Source organism: Ambystoma mexicanum, chromosome 12, assembly GCF_040938575.1.
Source record: "Ambystoma mexicanum isolate Mex_15411 chromosome 12, UKY_AmexF1_1, whole genome shotgun sequence".
Taxonomy (NCBI): Eukaryota; Metazoa; Chordata; class Amphibia; order Caudata; family Ambystomatidae; genus Ambystoma; species Ambystoma mexicanum.
In genome coordinates, this window is record NC_090936.1 from 570,660,658 (window position 1) to 570,676,601 (window position 15,944).

General features: G+C 44.6%; 1 protein-coding gene across 2 annotated transcripts in view; it reads right to left on the minus strand.

Moving 5' to 3' along the window:
• Window positions 1-15,944, minus strand: part of CD6 (CD6 molecule) — a 333,337-nt gene that overhangs the window by 12,346 nt on the left and 305,047 nt on the right. For both annotated transcript variants that reach the window (XM_069628887.1, XM_069628886.1), the window contains one exon: window positions 1,916-2,044. In XM_069628887.1, coding sequence (XP_069484988.1) covers window positions 1,916-2,044 — 129 coding nt within the window. The remainder of the gene's footprint in view (window positions 1-1,915; window positions 2,045-15,944) is intronic.

Consider the following 15,944-nt stretch of genomic DNA (forward strand, 5'->3'; position numbering starts at 1 on the left):
GAAGCGGTTTGCACCACCTGCAACCTCTCTAAAACGGAACACATCTCGGCCACAAGAAAGAAGCTTAACTGGTTGGCAGTACCAGCCAAGGTAAGATTCAAGGCCCTCTCAGTGCCTCCTGAATGTATATATGGAATTGTGACTTCCTATCTCAAAGAGCATATGAAGCTATACAATCCATCTAGACCACTCTGATCCAGTTCTTGTGCCAGAACAAAAAAGAACATAAGGGTACGGACGTTCGTTCCCAGTCCTCAAAGCTCAAGCATGGAATGCTCTCCCCACAGAATTGCGACTTGAAGAACACTATCTTCCTCTTTGGAAAAGGCTGAAAACATTCCTGTTTGAAAAACTTCTTGTCCCACTGCCTTGACCACCCTTGCCCTATCTGGCTGATTAGCCATTTTTTATGTGAACTCTGTTGTCTCGTTTCACAAAGTCCTTGTGCCTCTGTGCACCTTGATGCCTGCGGGCTTTGGTGCTATATAAATACATATATAAAAAAATAAGTGCTTGTCAGAATTATTGCTGAAGGTAATTATTGTGTCGAGATCAGGATAAAGGGTAGATTTGTGGTCGGGGCATAGTGGCCTATAACCAATGGGAAAACGTTATAAGAGTCAGACAGAGATGCCCTGTCAGAATTCACCCCCCCCCCGCCCCGTCCTTATGTAGCAGATGGAAGCATCTCTGCAATCATTTCAGAGTGCTTCCACCAAGATGGCGTCCAACTCTTGCCACAGACCTAGCACTGAAGAACACTGTAGTTACACTTCAGAGTACCGCTGTGGAATTGCAGCACAGGTCACGGGACCTATTAACGCTATGTAACCGCACCGTGAAGGCAAGACGAAGCGTTACTACATCTTAGCAGAACGCTTGTCTGACGTTTCTCTTACTATCCCAGCCTTGCCTCTTCCTTCGCTCCTGGTCCCCAGTTCCCGCTTCTGACTGGCTTACTTTACCTATGGCACCACTTTTTTCCACTTTGCCGCACAATCTCCTGTTGACATCCAGGGACTGGACAGCATAAGGAATGTCTTCCTCACTCAGCATTTCCAGCTCATCCCAAAGACATAACCAGGTCAGTGAACGCTGCATGATGTGCCCTTTGCAGGGAATACCTCTGACGACCCTCTGAAGACAGCTGAATATGACTCAAATTACCTGCCTTAAGGAAGGAGCACAACAAGTACATCAGGGGCCACTTTACAGAAACATTGGACCGGTTCAAGTGCAGATATGCACAGTATTATCAAAGTTTGGCCCAGTGCAAAAACATTGGGACCCTGTTTGAAAACCTTTGCACGATGGCAAGTGCAATTGTGCATGGTATTAGCAATAGGGCCAACCAGCGTATACTTTCAATGCATTTTTGCACTTGGGCAAACTTCGCGCTCATGCAAAAATTCGCAGGTTTTCCAATATGGCCCCAATATTTTTGGTAATAGAGCAAACTTTGCTGTAGTGCTAATACTGTGCAAAATTGCACTTGCACGAAGTGATAATAACTCCCCCCGAGATGGATATGGCTATTAGCGCATGGAGTTGTGCGACTTAAAAGTAAAGTGTTTTTATAGTGGGGAAAACAAATTAGCATACCCAAGTAACGAGTAATGTTAATTTGAAGAATATGGTACTGTAACAATACACCTTTGCACGTTGTGTGTTTCATTTTGGTTGGCTAATCTGGCTAATTGAACCTCACGTGCTCCTTTCTGCTTTTACAGGACTGAATCAAATGGCAAGTCAGGCTGCTGCCCCAGTGAGGCTGATTGGAAGGAGGTCTATTACCAGAGGTTATAGACTGCATGCCGAATAATCAGTTTGACTGGGTGGAGGCCTGTAATGGAATCCATGTGCTAATGATCTATGGGCCCATGTTGTGGGTCACCGAGTTTGCAATAACACTTACAGTCATGTGGGCAAGGAGCCGGGCCAATCAGCAATGGTGGCACTCTGAGACCATTGTCCAAGTGTTCTGGCTTCCAGGTGTTCTCCGAATGTGCACTGCTGGAATCAGGATGCTGCTGCACTGGGCTCCCTAAGAGCAAGAGATGGGGAAATAAATAATTGCATCCTTTATAGCACACGAATAACATGGGAGAAGATTCCACTCTACCAGCTGCAGATAAATCTAGGCTGCTTCTGCACATGCAAGGAATTGTCTTAAAATGGTGTGGAGGGACATAAGAGAAAGGCATCTAAAAGCATCTCTTTAGAGACCCTTCCTGCCCACCACTGAAGGGCACATTAGAAGGCTTTGAAAATAAAATCAGTACATTAAAATGAAAGGAGGAAAGGTAATTAGTGAACATCCTAGGGAATAGGTGTTTTTCGGGCAAGTAACATGACAGGACACCCGCTGTCCCATCCTTTGACTGCCAGGTGGAAGGCTCCCCTCATGGCTGACCAACTAACAAACCTGGATCAGAGGATGGTATAGAGTACGAGTGTTCTAGCTGCAAGCAGTTCTCCGGCTTTGCCCAGAACATGTGCCCGGAGTGCCTTTCAACCCTGGCTCCCTATCAGACACCTGATCCCAGGATGGCTGGAACCTTCAATGCATGCTTGACAGATGGCCCCTTACAAGTTAGATAAAACCATGAGGCTCAACTTTGCCTTATTTGTATTCACTAAAAATATATATCAGCTACCACAATACAAAAACAGAAAGGCAGAGGGTGCCATGCTTGCAGGGGTGCAGCATTTTGCCCTAGGTGTAACTTTCTTACAGCTTGCGAGAAGGTGATGGAGTAGCTAGCAGGCGGCAGAGAAAGCAGCAATGAATGGATCCGGGAACCGGGTGCAGTCCCTACATTGCTTTCAGGTAGCCCGTATCAATCCTACTGTGCATTGACCGACAAGTTATTCTAACTGCACTTTCTCCAAGATAGCCATGACCCTCGCACTTGCGTGACCTCTTAGTCCCTTTCGTAAGGTACTCCCAGAAAACTTAAACTGTAACAAATCCATGTATCACATGCCACTCATTACTGTGCAGGGACAACCTCAGTGGGACTTTTGTCATGACGTGATTATGTATCTAGCACGTGTCATGCAACAGACTTTGACAAATAATTGACAGCAAGGGACATGGCAACCAAGGATAAGGGAGCCACCTTCCACCAGCCCTGGTACATTCCCTTCACTAACTAGACCCCTCCTCTCTACTCTCTTCATTGACAGCAAGGGACATGGCAACCAAGGATAAGGGAGCCACCTTCCACCAGCCCTGGTACATTCCCTTCACTAACTAGACCCCTCCTCTCTACTCTCCTCATAGCTCAGGCACTGCACCCATCCCCTCTGTTCAACTTTCACAAGAAAAAACTCAACCTCCTAATGCATGAAACAAGAAGGGCAGCTGTGGATAGCCCCAAAGAGTCTCGTAGGTGCCGTCAGTCAGAACCCACTCACTCCAGCAGCAATCCTTCCACTCATTAGGGCTGCTGGAGTGGGCCAGTCTTTGCACCATACACTCTTGGAAAGTTTTGCAAATCGTGAGACAGTAAATTGAGAGGGAATGTCAAAAGGGAACCTTTATGTGCAGACACTGGGGAATCTCCAGACCAATTGTAAATATTAGGCAACCCACTTGTGAGATAGGCCCACCCGTAAAGATGGCTGACGGGCCATTATGCAGAGGATACCAGTCAACCTTAAACAATTAGTGTTTTGGATAGAAGGCTGGTTTTCCAATCTCCCAGTTCCCACACAGTCATTTTTGGTCTTATGGGGAACCTTGACCTCAGTCTAAGATATGACCTGAAGCCAAAGATTATCACACAAGCTAAATGCTATATGCTTTAATGGGTCATGTTGTGTCATCATTCAAGCTGTCAGGATAAACAGTATCCAACAGACTGTTCACCTGTCCAACAGAGACCACTACTTTAAAGGGTATTTCCACAACCGTGTTGCATGGATAGCTGGTTGATTTAAAAATGAGGTTACTTGAGTCTTTGGGATTCAAACCATGCACATCAGGTCCCTAGTGAATCTTTTAGATTTAGTATTAGATTTTAATGTTAAAGTTGACAACCCTATTTTTGTACCTATTCGGGGTCTAATCATGTTTTAATTAAGTTTTCCTGTGAGTTGGGCAGGAGGATCAAACCTTACTCTTCCCATAGTAGTTTTAATAATGTATTTGTTCATCCTAAACTTCATTTGTTAAGTTTGGAGCAGTGTAATTCTAGCTATTCCCCATTCCAAACCAATCCAGCTATATCTCGAGATCCTGATGAACCTCTTGCGTCTTTCAATGCTAAGATTACTACTATTTTAGGTGAATTAGCTCAAGTAAAAGGTGTCGTATAACTCTACTGAACATGCCATAATTTTTGTTTTACATCAGATCTTATGGAATTGAAAAGAGAAGGACGACGTTTAGAGCATCAATATAGAGGTGATCTGTTAGTTTCTGGCAAAGTAAAAAGCATGCAACATCTTCTGATTTACAAAAAAAACATTTTGCAAGCAAAAAACTACATTTTTCAAATAGAATATCATCTTGCCATTGCAGTTCTGCTGAACTTTATAAAATGTACGGGGAACTTTCAGGCCTCCAAGAAGAACTGGATAAGTTAACTCCTTACCAAGCAATCTGTGATGAAATAGCTCCTTTTTAACTAATAGAATTAGCTCATTGTGAGATTCAATTGCAGTAGAAGCAAGGGTTTATGATTCTCCCGTGCTAGGACTCTGACTTTGACCTTTTAACTAAATTGGACATTATGAAAATTGTTCAAGTGTTAAAAATGTCTTCTTCTTCTGTGAACTCTTATCCTGCTGCATTAATAAAAGATCATACTTTTTACTACGCTGAAAAACCCCAATGTTCTTATTAATGACTCATTACATCGAGGCATGCTTCCAAGCTAATTGAAGGAATGTCTAGTTATTCCACTTATCGAAAAGGCAAATAGATGTTTCAATTCCTCCACATTTTAGACCTATCTCAAATCTTCCCTTTATTAGTAAAATTCTAGAATGTGGGGTTGCAGGTCAATTTCCAGCATATCTTGAGGGAAAACATCTTCTCATGGACAACCAGTCAGATTTGTGATCAGGAAGCAGGGAGGCTGGCTGCGTTGATCTTATTGGATCTCTCAGCCGCTATTGATACCGTGGATAGCAGTATTTTGGTTCATCAGAAAGGGGACACTGCTTTAGCTTGGATTGCTTCCTTCTTGAAAGATAGAAGCCAGGGGGTGAAGCTGGGAGATTTGATTTCACTCAGCAGCTCGACTCCCTTTGATGTTCCACAGGATTCATCGCTATGCCCTCTTTTTGTAATGTTCATATGTGTCCATTAGCCCAGGTCGTGGATGTCTTTGGAACTTGAGTGTCAGATTTATGCCAATGAGACACACATTATGGTTTATTCTCCCTGGGGATTGAGAGGATATATTTAGGGAAGAAGTTTGTCTTAGGTCAGTACAACATTGGATATAAGGTAATAACTTGCACCTCAATGGAGAAAACAACAAAGTTATGCTAGCCAGATGCTCTACTGGCTCGTCTCCTTCATTCCAATGGCCAGTTTCTTTCTGCCCTCCACCGAAAGCAGTGAATTCAGTTAGAAACCTTAATGTCGTGTTTGGCAGCCGTTTAGCATTTTCTCCTCAAGTGGTGGCTGTGGTAAAGACAGCTCATTTTCCACTATATAAGTCGATGTAGCCACCTGTCAGTTGAGAACAATTGTACAATACTGTATGTCACTTCATCTGGGAATTGCTAAGAAATATTTTAATAAGGTAAGCAGTTGTTGGAAGGGGACACAGTCTTCCCACACCACCAAGCACTTCAGAATAAGGCAAAGTCAGTGCAAGGTGATGTAATAAACCAGGGGGCCGAGGGGTGCCCTTAAAGGTTTCCATGTGATAGTATTATTACGTGCTTATAGATGTAGTGCACATGCAGGAACAAACACCATCTTAGATATTAGCACCCATCTTGGAACGTGAGGCCTAAATGCAGCGTTGAAGCCAGTATCCCAGGCATAGGTCGCAAACATGAGGAAAATGTCACATTGTATCATGGGCACTGGTGAGAAAGGCCGAAGCCACAGAGATCATAAACCCTTCATTGTTCTAAAATGTTGCCAACCTTCGTGCTCTGGGAAGAATGTGCCCCGCAAGGCCATGGGAGGAGGGCTGGGTATCTTTGTATGATACAATCCCACGAGAAGGAGGGCACAGGCCAGTGGCGCTGGTAAATCTGGGCGTGGGGGCACTGCCCTCCCCTTTCTTCTGTCCTAGCAGGAAAGGCATGCATGCTTTGATTCAATTTCAATGAAAATGTACAGCTTTCACTTTCAGCTAGCAATAGTTCAATGCTCCAAGAGCAGGGGCGAGGTCCACCCCACGAAGGTTACGTTTGTTTTGTGCATGGTAGCGCTCTTGGTTCTTCGCTGTTATACTAAATATTTCTTTAGGAGGCCGGCGGGGTGCTGCAGGTCTGGCCCAGCTGCTGCGTAAAGTTCATATGGCCCATTCATTGAGAGCAGCCATGCGCCATTGAACTGCTGAGGCGGGACAGCAAGACAGCATGTGACGTGACTGAGGCACGAGAGCCCGGAGGCTGAGGAGGCCGAGCAGGTAAGTGTAGAGGTAACACATGCTTTTGTGTACGTTTGCAAGCATGGGTATGTGCGAAATTACTGTCTGAATCTGTTAAATGTATGAATGTGCACACAGGCCATTGCTTTAGTGTCCCAGAAAAGCATCTTTTATTTCTGCATCATTTTCTATCAATGTTCTCTTCATGACTCAGCCTTCTCTAGCACTCAGATGAACGCCCTCTCGTTGTAGTTCTTAGTAAGTAAAGAAGGCCTGTAATGGCAATTAACACTAAGACGATGCTCTCACTTACTCTTGGCACTTACTTCACCCCAGGGACTGGAGACTGGCCAAACCCTACTAGCGTAGGATCGTCGCAGTCCCAGGAAGGTGAACTGACAGCCGGCTGAACCACAGCGCACATGCATTTCATCTATGTTCTAAAGAATAATGAAATAGATGAACCTACAAAGATAGGAATTTTGGATTTTCCAAATCGGGTTTACGATTTCTTATCATATGACTGCTCCCTCCCACCCTGATGAAGTAAAACCTCCCACTAGAGCTTTGCTTTAAGGTTAGAACAGTAGCTTCTTGCGCATGCTAATCAAATGCAACCATCTTCTATGTGTGAGTGCTTTGCCTTCTTGCAGTGACGAACATCTGATTTTCTAGAAGTCGCAGTTTGCTTATTTTGGCTGTGTCATTATGTTTCTTGTGTACCTCTCTCCCTCCCCGACCACCGACTTTCTTCTCCCTCTGTTTTTTCACCTCCCTCCCGCCTCCCATACCCTCCCACCACCCTGATTGGTCCTCTGTCCAGTCTTGACTAACCCTCCCCTGGCAGCCCCCTGCCCGTGCAGCCCTGCAGCTAAGCCCAAGGCAAAGGGTGGCTCCCACAAGAGGTGGCTCCCGACAGTGTCTGCAGTTGTCAGCAGGGAAAGCCAGAGGCCAGCCGTCAGCTAGCAACTACTAAGTAGGGTAAGAGTGGAGCCTTCACTCGGTTACATGTATTTCCATCAAATTTTTCCCAACAAAAAAATGTGCATTTCTGGGGGGGGTTCCACCCCCAAACCCCACGTTTTTAACTCCTAAAAAACACCCCAAACAAAATTAACCCTTTACCCCACAAAAATATGCAAAAATATGCATTTGATGCACATTTTTTCATTGGAAAAAATTTGATAGACAAAACCGTGATGGAAAGTCTGCATACCCCTTCACTCTACCCTGGATACTGTGCCACTTGTTAACTCTCAAATTAGTTGTGTTTCTTCTCTCCTGGTTAAAATTGCATTGCGAAAGTATTTAAAATTGCCTTGTGAAAACTAGGCCTTTTCCCCTCTTTCAGGACTCTCAGACTTAGGTGTGTTTTTCTCATGTATTCAAAACTGCATCGTGAAAGTACTGCCATTCTGTAGTTTTTGACTTCCTAGCAAAGCATTCATCTACCGAACCTCTTTGTCTGAGCACTGATTGTCTTGTCCAACTGTCTACTACTGTCTCTTCTCCTTCCGTCTCGTCTGCTTGCACCCCTCCCTGTGTCCTTCCCTTGTGCTTTCCCCTCCCCCCTTTCTCTTCTCTCCTCTCCCCATCTACTCTATGGTGCTCTCTGTCTCACCTATCTTTTCTAATTGCTTCTCTATCGACTATCCTGCTCTCCTCACAATATCTGGTAGGAAGAAGTTTAAAAAGGACTTTCCGATCTCCCACCCTTGCCTCCCTGTTGCTGACACCTATACCAGTGCCTCCTCTAGGCAAGCCCTCACCGACATCGTCTTTGTCGTTCCCTCGCCAGAACTATGGACTCCTCATATGGTCTCTGTGCTTTCTCCTCTCTCTTCTTCTCCCATTAATGGAGGCACCCGGTGGGAGGCCCTCCTGGCCTCCTTCGACTCCTCTAAGGTCATCATAAATGTTTACCTGAATGGTACCGCCTTGGTCTAAGGCAATCAGGCCAAACTTCTCCTATTTGATAGACGCTTCCCGCGCCTCATCAATTTCCTTCCTTCTCATGTTGTCCCCTCTCTTCCCTCCACAATTCCTTGCCTCCTCTTGCTGTCCCCCCTTTAATATCTTGCCCTCTTCTCCCTCCCCTTCTGCCCCCCTCGGGCTTCTTCTACACCTCCTCTGATTTATGTCCCTCCCCGGAAGTCTTTAAAGGACGGCAACCTTCTCCATATTGCCACTCTAAACTCTGACTCAGCTGTCAAACACTCCTCTGACATCTGCCGCCTCCTGGTAGAACTTGACCTCGATGTCCTCTGTCTCACCAAGACATGGTTCGCGGCCAGCTCTGCCACAAGCTTTGACACTCTCCTCCCTGACGGCTATAAGATCCTCTCCGTGCCCAGGTCCAACCGTCCCGGAGGGGATGTAGCCCTGACCTCCCCTGAGTGGATTCCTGTCATTTCCACAAAGGCTTACTCCTATTTTGAATGCCTCGTCTGCAGGCTCTTTCTCTCCTATACATTACCTTACTGTGGCTACACTCTATCAGTCACCTGGTCAGGTCTCCTCCTTCCTCTCTAAGTGGGCGGACCTCTCCTCTTACCTCCTGGTCTCCACCACTCAACTCCTCCTTCTTGGAGACTTTAACATCCACCTGGATGCTGCCTGTCCTTCCCCTGGATCTTTCTCTCTCACTCTCTATCGTCCCCTCTGGCCCGACTCACTCTGCAAGGGACACTATTAATGTCCTGATCACTTTCTCCTTTCCTCCCTGCTCACTCTCTCCACCCCTCAGACCAAGCCAATTCCAGCACTGCCACCTACCTTCTTGGCTAGCCGACCCATGAAGCGCGTGTCAGTTGAAGCTTTTGCTACTACTTTCTCACCACCCCCTCCCCTTTGGCTTACTCACACCCTAGCACAGCCCTCTCCATGCTCCACTTTCCTATATCTGATACTCTTGATGTTCTTGCCCCTGTCATGAGGATTTGCTTGAAGCCCAAAGCAAAGTGCAACTCCCGGTATGACTCAGACCTCGTCACACTGAAATGCAAGTGCAGGGTGGCTGAGAGGAAATGGCGTACTTCCGGTACATCTGCTGACAAACTGGCCTGCCGCCTGTTCCAAAGGGAATACCGGCTCTCTGGCCGCACCAAGAAGAGAGCCCACATCCAAGTCTGTGTCTCTGCGGCATCTAACAACTCGGCCAAACTCCTTAAAATCTGCAAGGAGCTGGCCAATCCTGCTGCAGTCTCTACCTCTCCTGTCCCCTTACAGGCCCTCTGCACGGCCCTGTCTTCTCATTTCATCTATAAAACTCAGGACATCCTGTCCTCTCTCTCTTCGTCTCATCCTGTCCCCTCTACTCCCAGCTCTTCTCCTGGCCTTCCTCTGCCACCTCTCCTCCCTCCTTCTCTGCCTTACCCTTGTTCTCCCCAGACAATATTTCTAGACAAGTCCGATCTATGAAAGTCTCGTCAAAACAGGTTCAACCCGGTTCCTCTAAAATCATCAAGGACCACATTGACACCTTGGCCCCCTCTCTGGCTGACTTCTGCAATCACTCCTTCGCCACTGGTGTCTTCCCTTCCCCCCTGAATCACTCCATTGTGCACTCTCTTCTTAAGAAACCCACAACCGACCCCTCCTGCCGGGCTAACTATCGCTGAATCTCCATCACTCCTTTCCTGGGCAAACTCCTGGAAAAGCTGGCCATCTCCCAGCTTAATCTTCACACTGAATCTGTTGGTTGTCTCCATGACCATCAGTCAGGCTTCAGAGCTGCTAGAAGTACGGATGTCCTGAACATCCGTGAAGACCTGCTCTCCAACTTTGATTACAACACCCCCTGTGTCCTCATCTTATTTGATCTCTATTCTGCCTTTGACACGGTCAACCATGCCATCCTGCTCAACCATCTCCGTGATAACCTGGGTATCACCGATCAGGCCCCGGCTTGGCTGACCTCTTTCCTCTCCGATCGACCCTCCCAGGTCCAACTTGGGTCCTTTCTGTCCTCAATCTCTATCTCTTCCTGTGTTGTTCCCCAGGGGTCTAGCCTCTATGCCTGGCTGTTCAACCTATACCTGGCACTTCTTGCCCAATGCATTGCCACTCTGTGCCGCAACTTTCAGTGCTATGCGGATGACACTCAACTAATCTTCAGTCTCCCTTCGCTCATCTCTGACTGTCTATCTGCTATTCAGGAGTGGTGTGCCACCAATGATCTCTGCCTTAATTTTTTTTTTTTTTTTTTTCTTAGTTTATTATTAAACTTTTTGAAATGTACAATTCCTTAGTCAATTCCCTATTCAATGAAGAAAAAAAACACATGGACACCAGTTCCCGGATCCAGCCCACAGACTTATACATCGAGTGTATCAATGAAGTTTATCACCGAACAAGTTAGATGGACGGAACTCCCAATCAGGATTCTGAACCACCAGTCCTCCATATTTCCATTTATCGGTGCATATTTGCTCAGATGTATCGATCTGATCGAATTCAATTTGGGACAAGCGATTACCAAATGTTTTATGGTTTCGATTTCTTTTAAACAGAATCTGCACCAGTTGTCACAGATTGATGGATCTTTTCGTCTTAATAGAACGTCTTTTGTTCGTAACGCATTCATTCGTAGACGAAGAAAGCGGTTGCGGTGATGTCTTGAGGGAAACTGCACAAGGTATCTCGGCATCATATTTATTTTATTTATAGTTGGCCCTAATTTAGGCGCCGACACCATGATTTCCAGGCACTCCATGTTTCGTACCCAAGCCCATTCTTTTAGTTTTTTCTTTGCAAGTTGGGGCCATTTTAGCAGTGTTTCTTTACTTATATTGGCTGTTCGCATGATGTCATAAATTTTTGTAGACCAGATGGTTAAGATCTGCTCAGGTGGTCGCACATCATCCAATGCCAAGATCTCGTAGGCAGGTTCTCTCTTCATTGTTATCATCTTTCTCAGTAATGCTAATGATTTCCAGATTACCGTTGTGTATAAATCATCCAAGGCAAGTTCATGCCTTATTACTGAGATTGGAAAACAGTTAGGTAGCTTCAAAACTCGTCGCCAGAAATGGCCTTCCAGTTTTGCCCACAATTTGAGGTCAAGGTTCCAACCAGCTTCTGTTCCATAAGTAACACACGGGATTACTTTTTGCAAATAGAATAGCCGGATCGGGGTCAAGGAAAATTTACCAAAAAGATTGTGAATTCTTGTTCCTTGGGTAGCCAAAGTATTCATACGGCAGACTACATTCCTTGTCCAGCTCTTCTCGCATATCGAAACGGATGTCATTATACCTAGATATCTGATTTCGACTACTTCCTCAAGTTTCGTGTTTCCGATTTGCCACTTGAAACAGTTTTTCTTTACTCCTTTCTGCGTTCCAATTTTCATGATTTTTGTTTTAGTCATGTTTATGCTCAAATGATTTAAGTACATGTATTGCTGTAGTTTATGTAATAGACGTTGTAGGCCAATCTGCGTAGTGTCTGCTAGGATTATATCATCCGCATATACTAAGCAGTTTAAATGGAATCTGTTTAGTTTCGGCGGAAAACAGCGCACATCCTTCAATGCTGATGGAATATCTGCGATGAATAGCTTAAACAAGCATGCTACAATGGGACAGCCCTGTTTTACACCTCTTTGGGTCTTCATTTTCTCCGACAAAGTCCCGGCTTCATTCAGTCTTATCTGAATGGACGTGTCCGTATGCAGTGCAATGATGGGAAACAGAATCTCATCCGGGCAATTCCAATTATTTAATTTGGCCCACAGGGTTTCCCAGTCAATGCAGTCAAATGCCTGATGAAGATCAATGAATGCTATAAACAGTTGTGTTTTTTTTTCTATAGCATTCAACTTGAGTAGATTTAACAGGGTCAGGTTGTTTTCTGTTCCGACGCCTTTTGTGAAACCAGTTTGTCTGCGATCTGTAATTCCTCTTGTGTCAGCCCACTTAGTTAGTTTTTTTTGCAGAAAGTTCGCAAACACTTTGCCGATGGTATCTAGTAGGGCGATCGGGCGATAGTTTGCTGGATCAGCTCGATCGCCCTTCTTGAATATAGGAACGATAATTGCAGATGTCCACGAAGCCGGTATTTCTCTATGCTTTTTGATGTTGGCAAATAAGATCTCAATCAATTTCGCCCATTCCAGTTTGTGTTGTTTGAGCATGACATTAGAAATGCCGTCGGGGCCAGCGGCTCGAGAGTTATTCAGTTTTTCAATGGCAAATAGAATGTCATCCCTGGCTTCTGTGCAATCCCAGTTTACAGACCTTAGGTCTCTCTGTTTAGTATTTATTTCAGCATCTCCTGCAAAGACATTATTAAAGTGTTTGTTCCACTCTGCCTCGGTGACCACGTTTGCCATTTTGGTCGCTTGATTGGCCGTGCAGTCGTTTAAAATTTGCCAGATGTCTCTGCTTTTATGTGATTTCATCATAGTCAACAGGACTTCGCCCCTTTCTTGGTCGCGTTGGAACTTAAAGGCTTTAGACCAGTTACGATATGTTTGTGTCCTTTTTTTTATCAAGTTGGCACTGTTAGTACCACCTTGTGCTTTCAGCTTGCATATATCACGTTTTAGACACTTTTTTTCTTCGTATACTCTTGTGCTCCATTCATGGGTGTGTTTTTTCTCAGAGTTTTTTTTCCACAAGTTCGGTGAACTTTTCAGAGGTAGCAGTGATACGTAGTCCACAATGCAGAAAGATAAAGGGTCCGCTGTGTCTAGTTTCGCCGTGAGACTAGATATCTGAGCAATGGATAATCGTAGCCTGTTTTTTCCGTTATTTACTTCCAAGGCTTGAGTCGCTACTGACTTTTTGATTTCTGATGTTATCCTCAGATCTAATATCAACGGATCATGGTCACTGTTTTTAGTAGGAATTACATTCAGTTCGTGAATTAAGTTCCAAGCATGTTTTGAGACCCATATGTAGTCCAATACCTTTGCAGTACTCATATTCTGCCAAGTATTTTTGGGTGGTCTGTCTCCATCAGTTTGACCATTCACCATGTCACAATCATAAGCCTCCATGATGTTGTCCCAGATGATCCTTCTCTCCTGATTCAGGGGACTATTGGAAAGGCTTTTTGGTATCCGCACGCCCTTCTCATTGAACCAGGTCAGATTCATATCGCCACATATTATAAGTATGATGTTATTCTTCTCCTGCATGTACTTTTCTAACAGGTTTATTACCGTGACTGTGAAACTCTTTGTGGTAATCATCGCTGGATTCCAGTATACATTTAATACTAGAAGTTGTTGCGGCCTTTTCCCTTCACGACCTTTTTGTCGCAACAACGTACATTGCACAAACAGATTTGGGTTTTCGCTTTTGAGGACCTTACAATCGCATCCGATTTTCATCATGGTTATCAAGCCGGAGAAAGGGTGTCCATGTGGATTCTTCCCTGCAGGATTCAGCATTGTGACGTAGCCTTCTTTCACTGGCGGGCATCTTAGCTATGTTTCCTGTAGACAAATTATAAAATTGTCATTCAACTCAATCGGGAAGCTTTCATAGAGATGACGGAAGCCTCTCGTGTTCCAAGAGACCAAAGAAATCGAATTCTGTTCTTTATCTGGGACTAGCTACTTGGAACCTTCTCCATATTTATTGATTTTCCCAAAGTGATGCAGAGGCGATTCGGTTCTCAGTTGTTTTCTTAATTCATTCCTCTGTTGTTCTTGAGGGAGCACTTTATATCCAGACCTATTTGACGAAATCTTTGCATCCAATGGTCTGTGGCTTACCGAGGCAACTAGGACTTCCCTTGTCTCGAAGCCAAACTGCAGTATTTCATCCTTTGCTGCCAGGATTACATTACGTACTGCTTTCGAAGATATGTGAAGGTATACTTTGTCTGCGTATTTCTCGGACATGTATTCAATGATGGCAATATCATTAGACGTCACAATTCTCAAGGCCGGCACCGAGTGTAAAAGGCACATGACATTCCTTCTGTTCAAATTCACATCTGGATCGTCTTTGTGGATGTTCGTTATTGCGATTTGTGGGTTTCGATCAACCAGTGACTCATGGGCCCTTGACTTGCTCTTCTCCACCTCGTTTGATCTTTGTCCGGATGTACATTTAGGATTTAAGCTTCTCATATTAATAGTGCTGCCACGTTTGCCTTTTATGGACGAGCCCTCATTTGACAGTTTAGGTATTGTCCGTGCGTCAAACATATCGCCTCTGGACGTTTTTTGGTTTCCACAGACCGACTGGGTCTGGTGCACAAAGTCCTTTGAACAAGATTTAGATTTTAGAATCCACGGGTTTCCCGCCCTTTTTTCTTTGGACGTAAAGGATTCATTTTGGTCAGGATTAAGGGACTCATTTGTTTCCAGGCTGCTCGTCGAGCTGTTTAAAACATTTGGTTTATTTGTCTCGCAGTCATCCTCTATTGAATACGTTGATAAATTACAAAGATCGATGGATGAGGTTCTAGCTAGGCTTTCCGCTTCTTCCACTTCTAATCTCTGACGTTTTTTTGGGTTTCCCTTTTCGTCTGCAACTTTTATGACATCTTTACTTGTTTTTTCAATCCCTTTAGAAGGCATTGGTGCATTTTTTTTGGGGATTTTTGAAAAGAGATTCGGTTTAGCCGGAGACGTCAGATTGCGTATGAATTTTCTTTATTTACTGGTTTGTTGACGGGGTTCACAGTGGTTTTTTCTTTTCTTTGCGTTTTGTTACTAGTGACCGGCATCTTTCCCTATAGTTGTATTTGTTCCCAGACCATTGAAGTTTTTTGCCGCTCCATTGAAAATCCCGAAAGATGAGCTTGGTCGAATCTGATTGGCACATTTGTTGGAGTCTTGGGACTTAGATTCGAGCTCCAACACTCCTGGCTTGAGTTTAGAAGACATAATGGCTGGCTCTGCAGTCCCTGCGCTTTCTGCCGCGTCATTAGACACAACTGACTCTTTCGGCCTCAATTCTATTGTAACAAATTGGAATGTTCCGGTGGTTTCTTTTTCTTTAGGAATCGGAGTTAGGGGGACAATTGCCTGCGTTATCTTAGTATATTCATTGGCCAGTAAATCTGCAGGTGCTTTTTTTTTTTTTTTTCCTTTTCTTTTCTGATAGCGCCGGGGCAATAATTTCAAGATCACCAGTCTCTATTGGATGCATCAGTCTCATTAGTATGGTTGATTGCTTTAAGCAAGCAGCAATCGATGTTATCAAGTCTTTCTTTTCCTGATTTTCCTTTGCCATACCATCGTTTACTTGCTTTTGTATCTGTGAAAGCACTATTTTTTCAGTTTCAAGATTGTTTTGTAACTGTAGAATGAGATGTTCTTGTTTGGCTAATTTCTCCACAATATGCGAAAGCAGCCCTCCGTTTGATTGAAGCGCCTCATGTAAGTTTTCATATAGTTTGGTGAATGGTAATAAG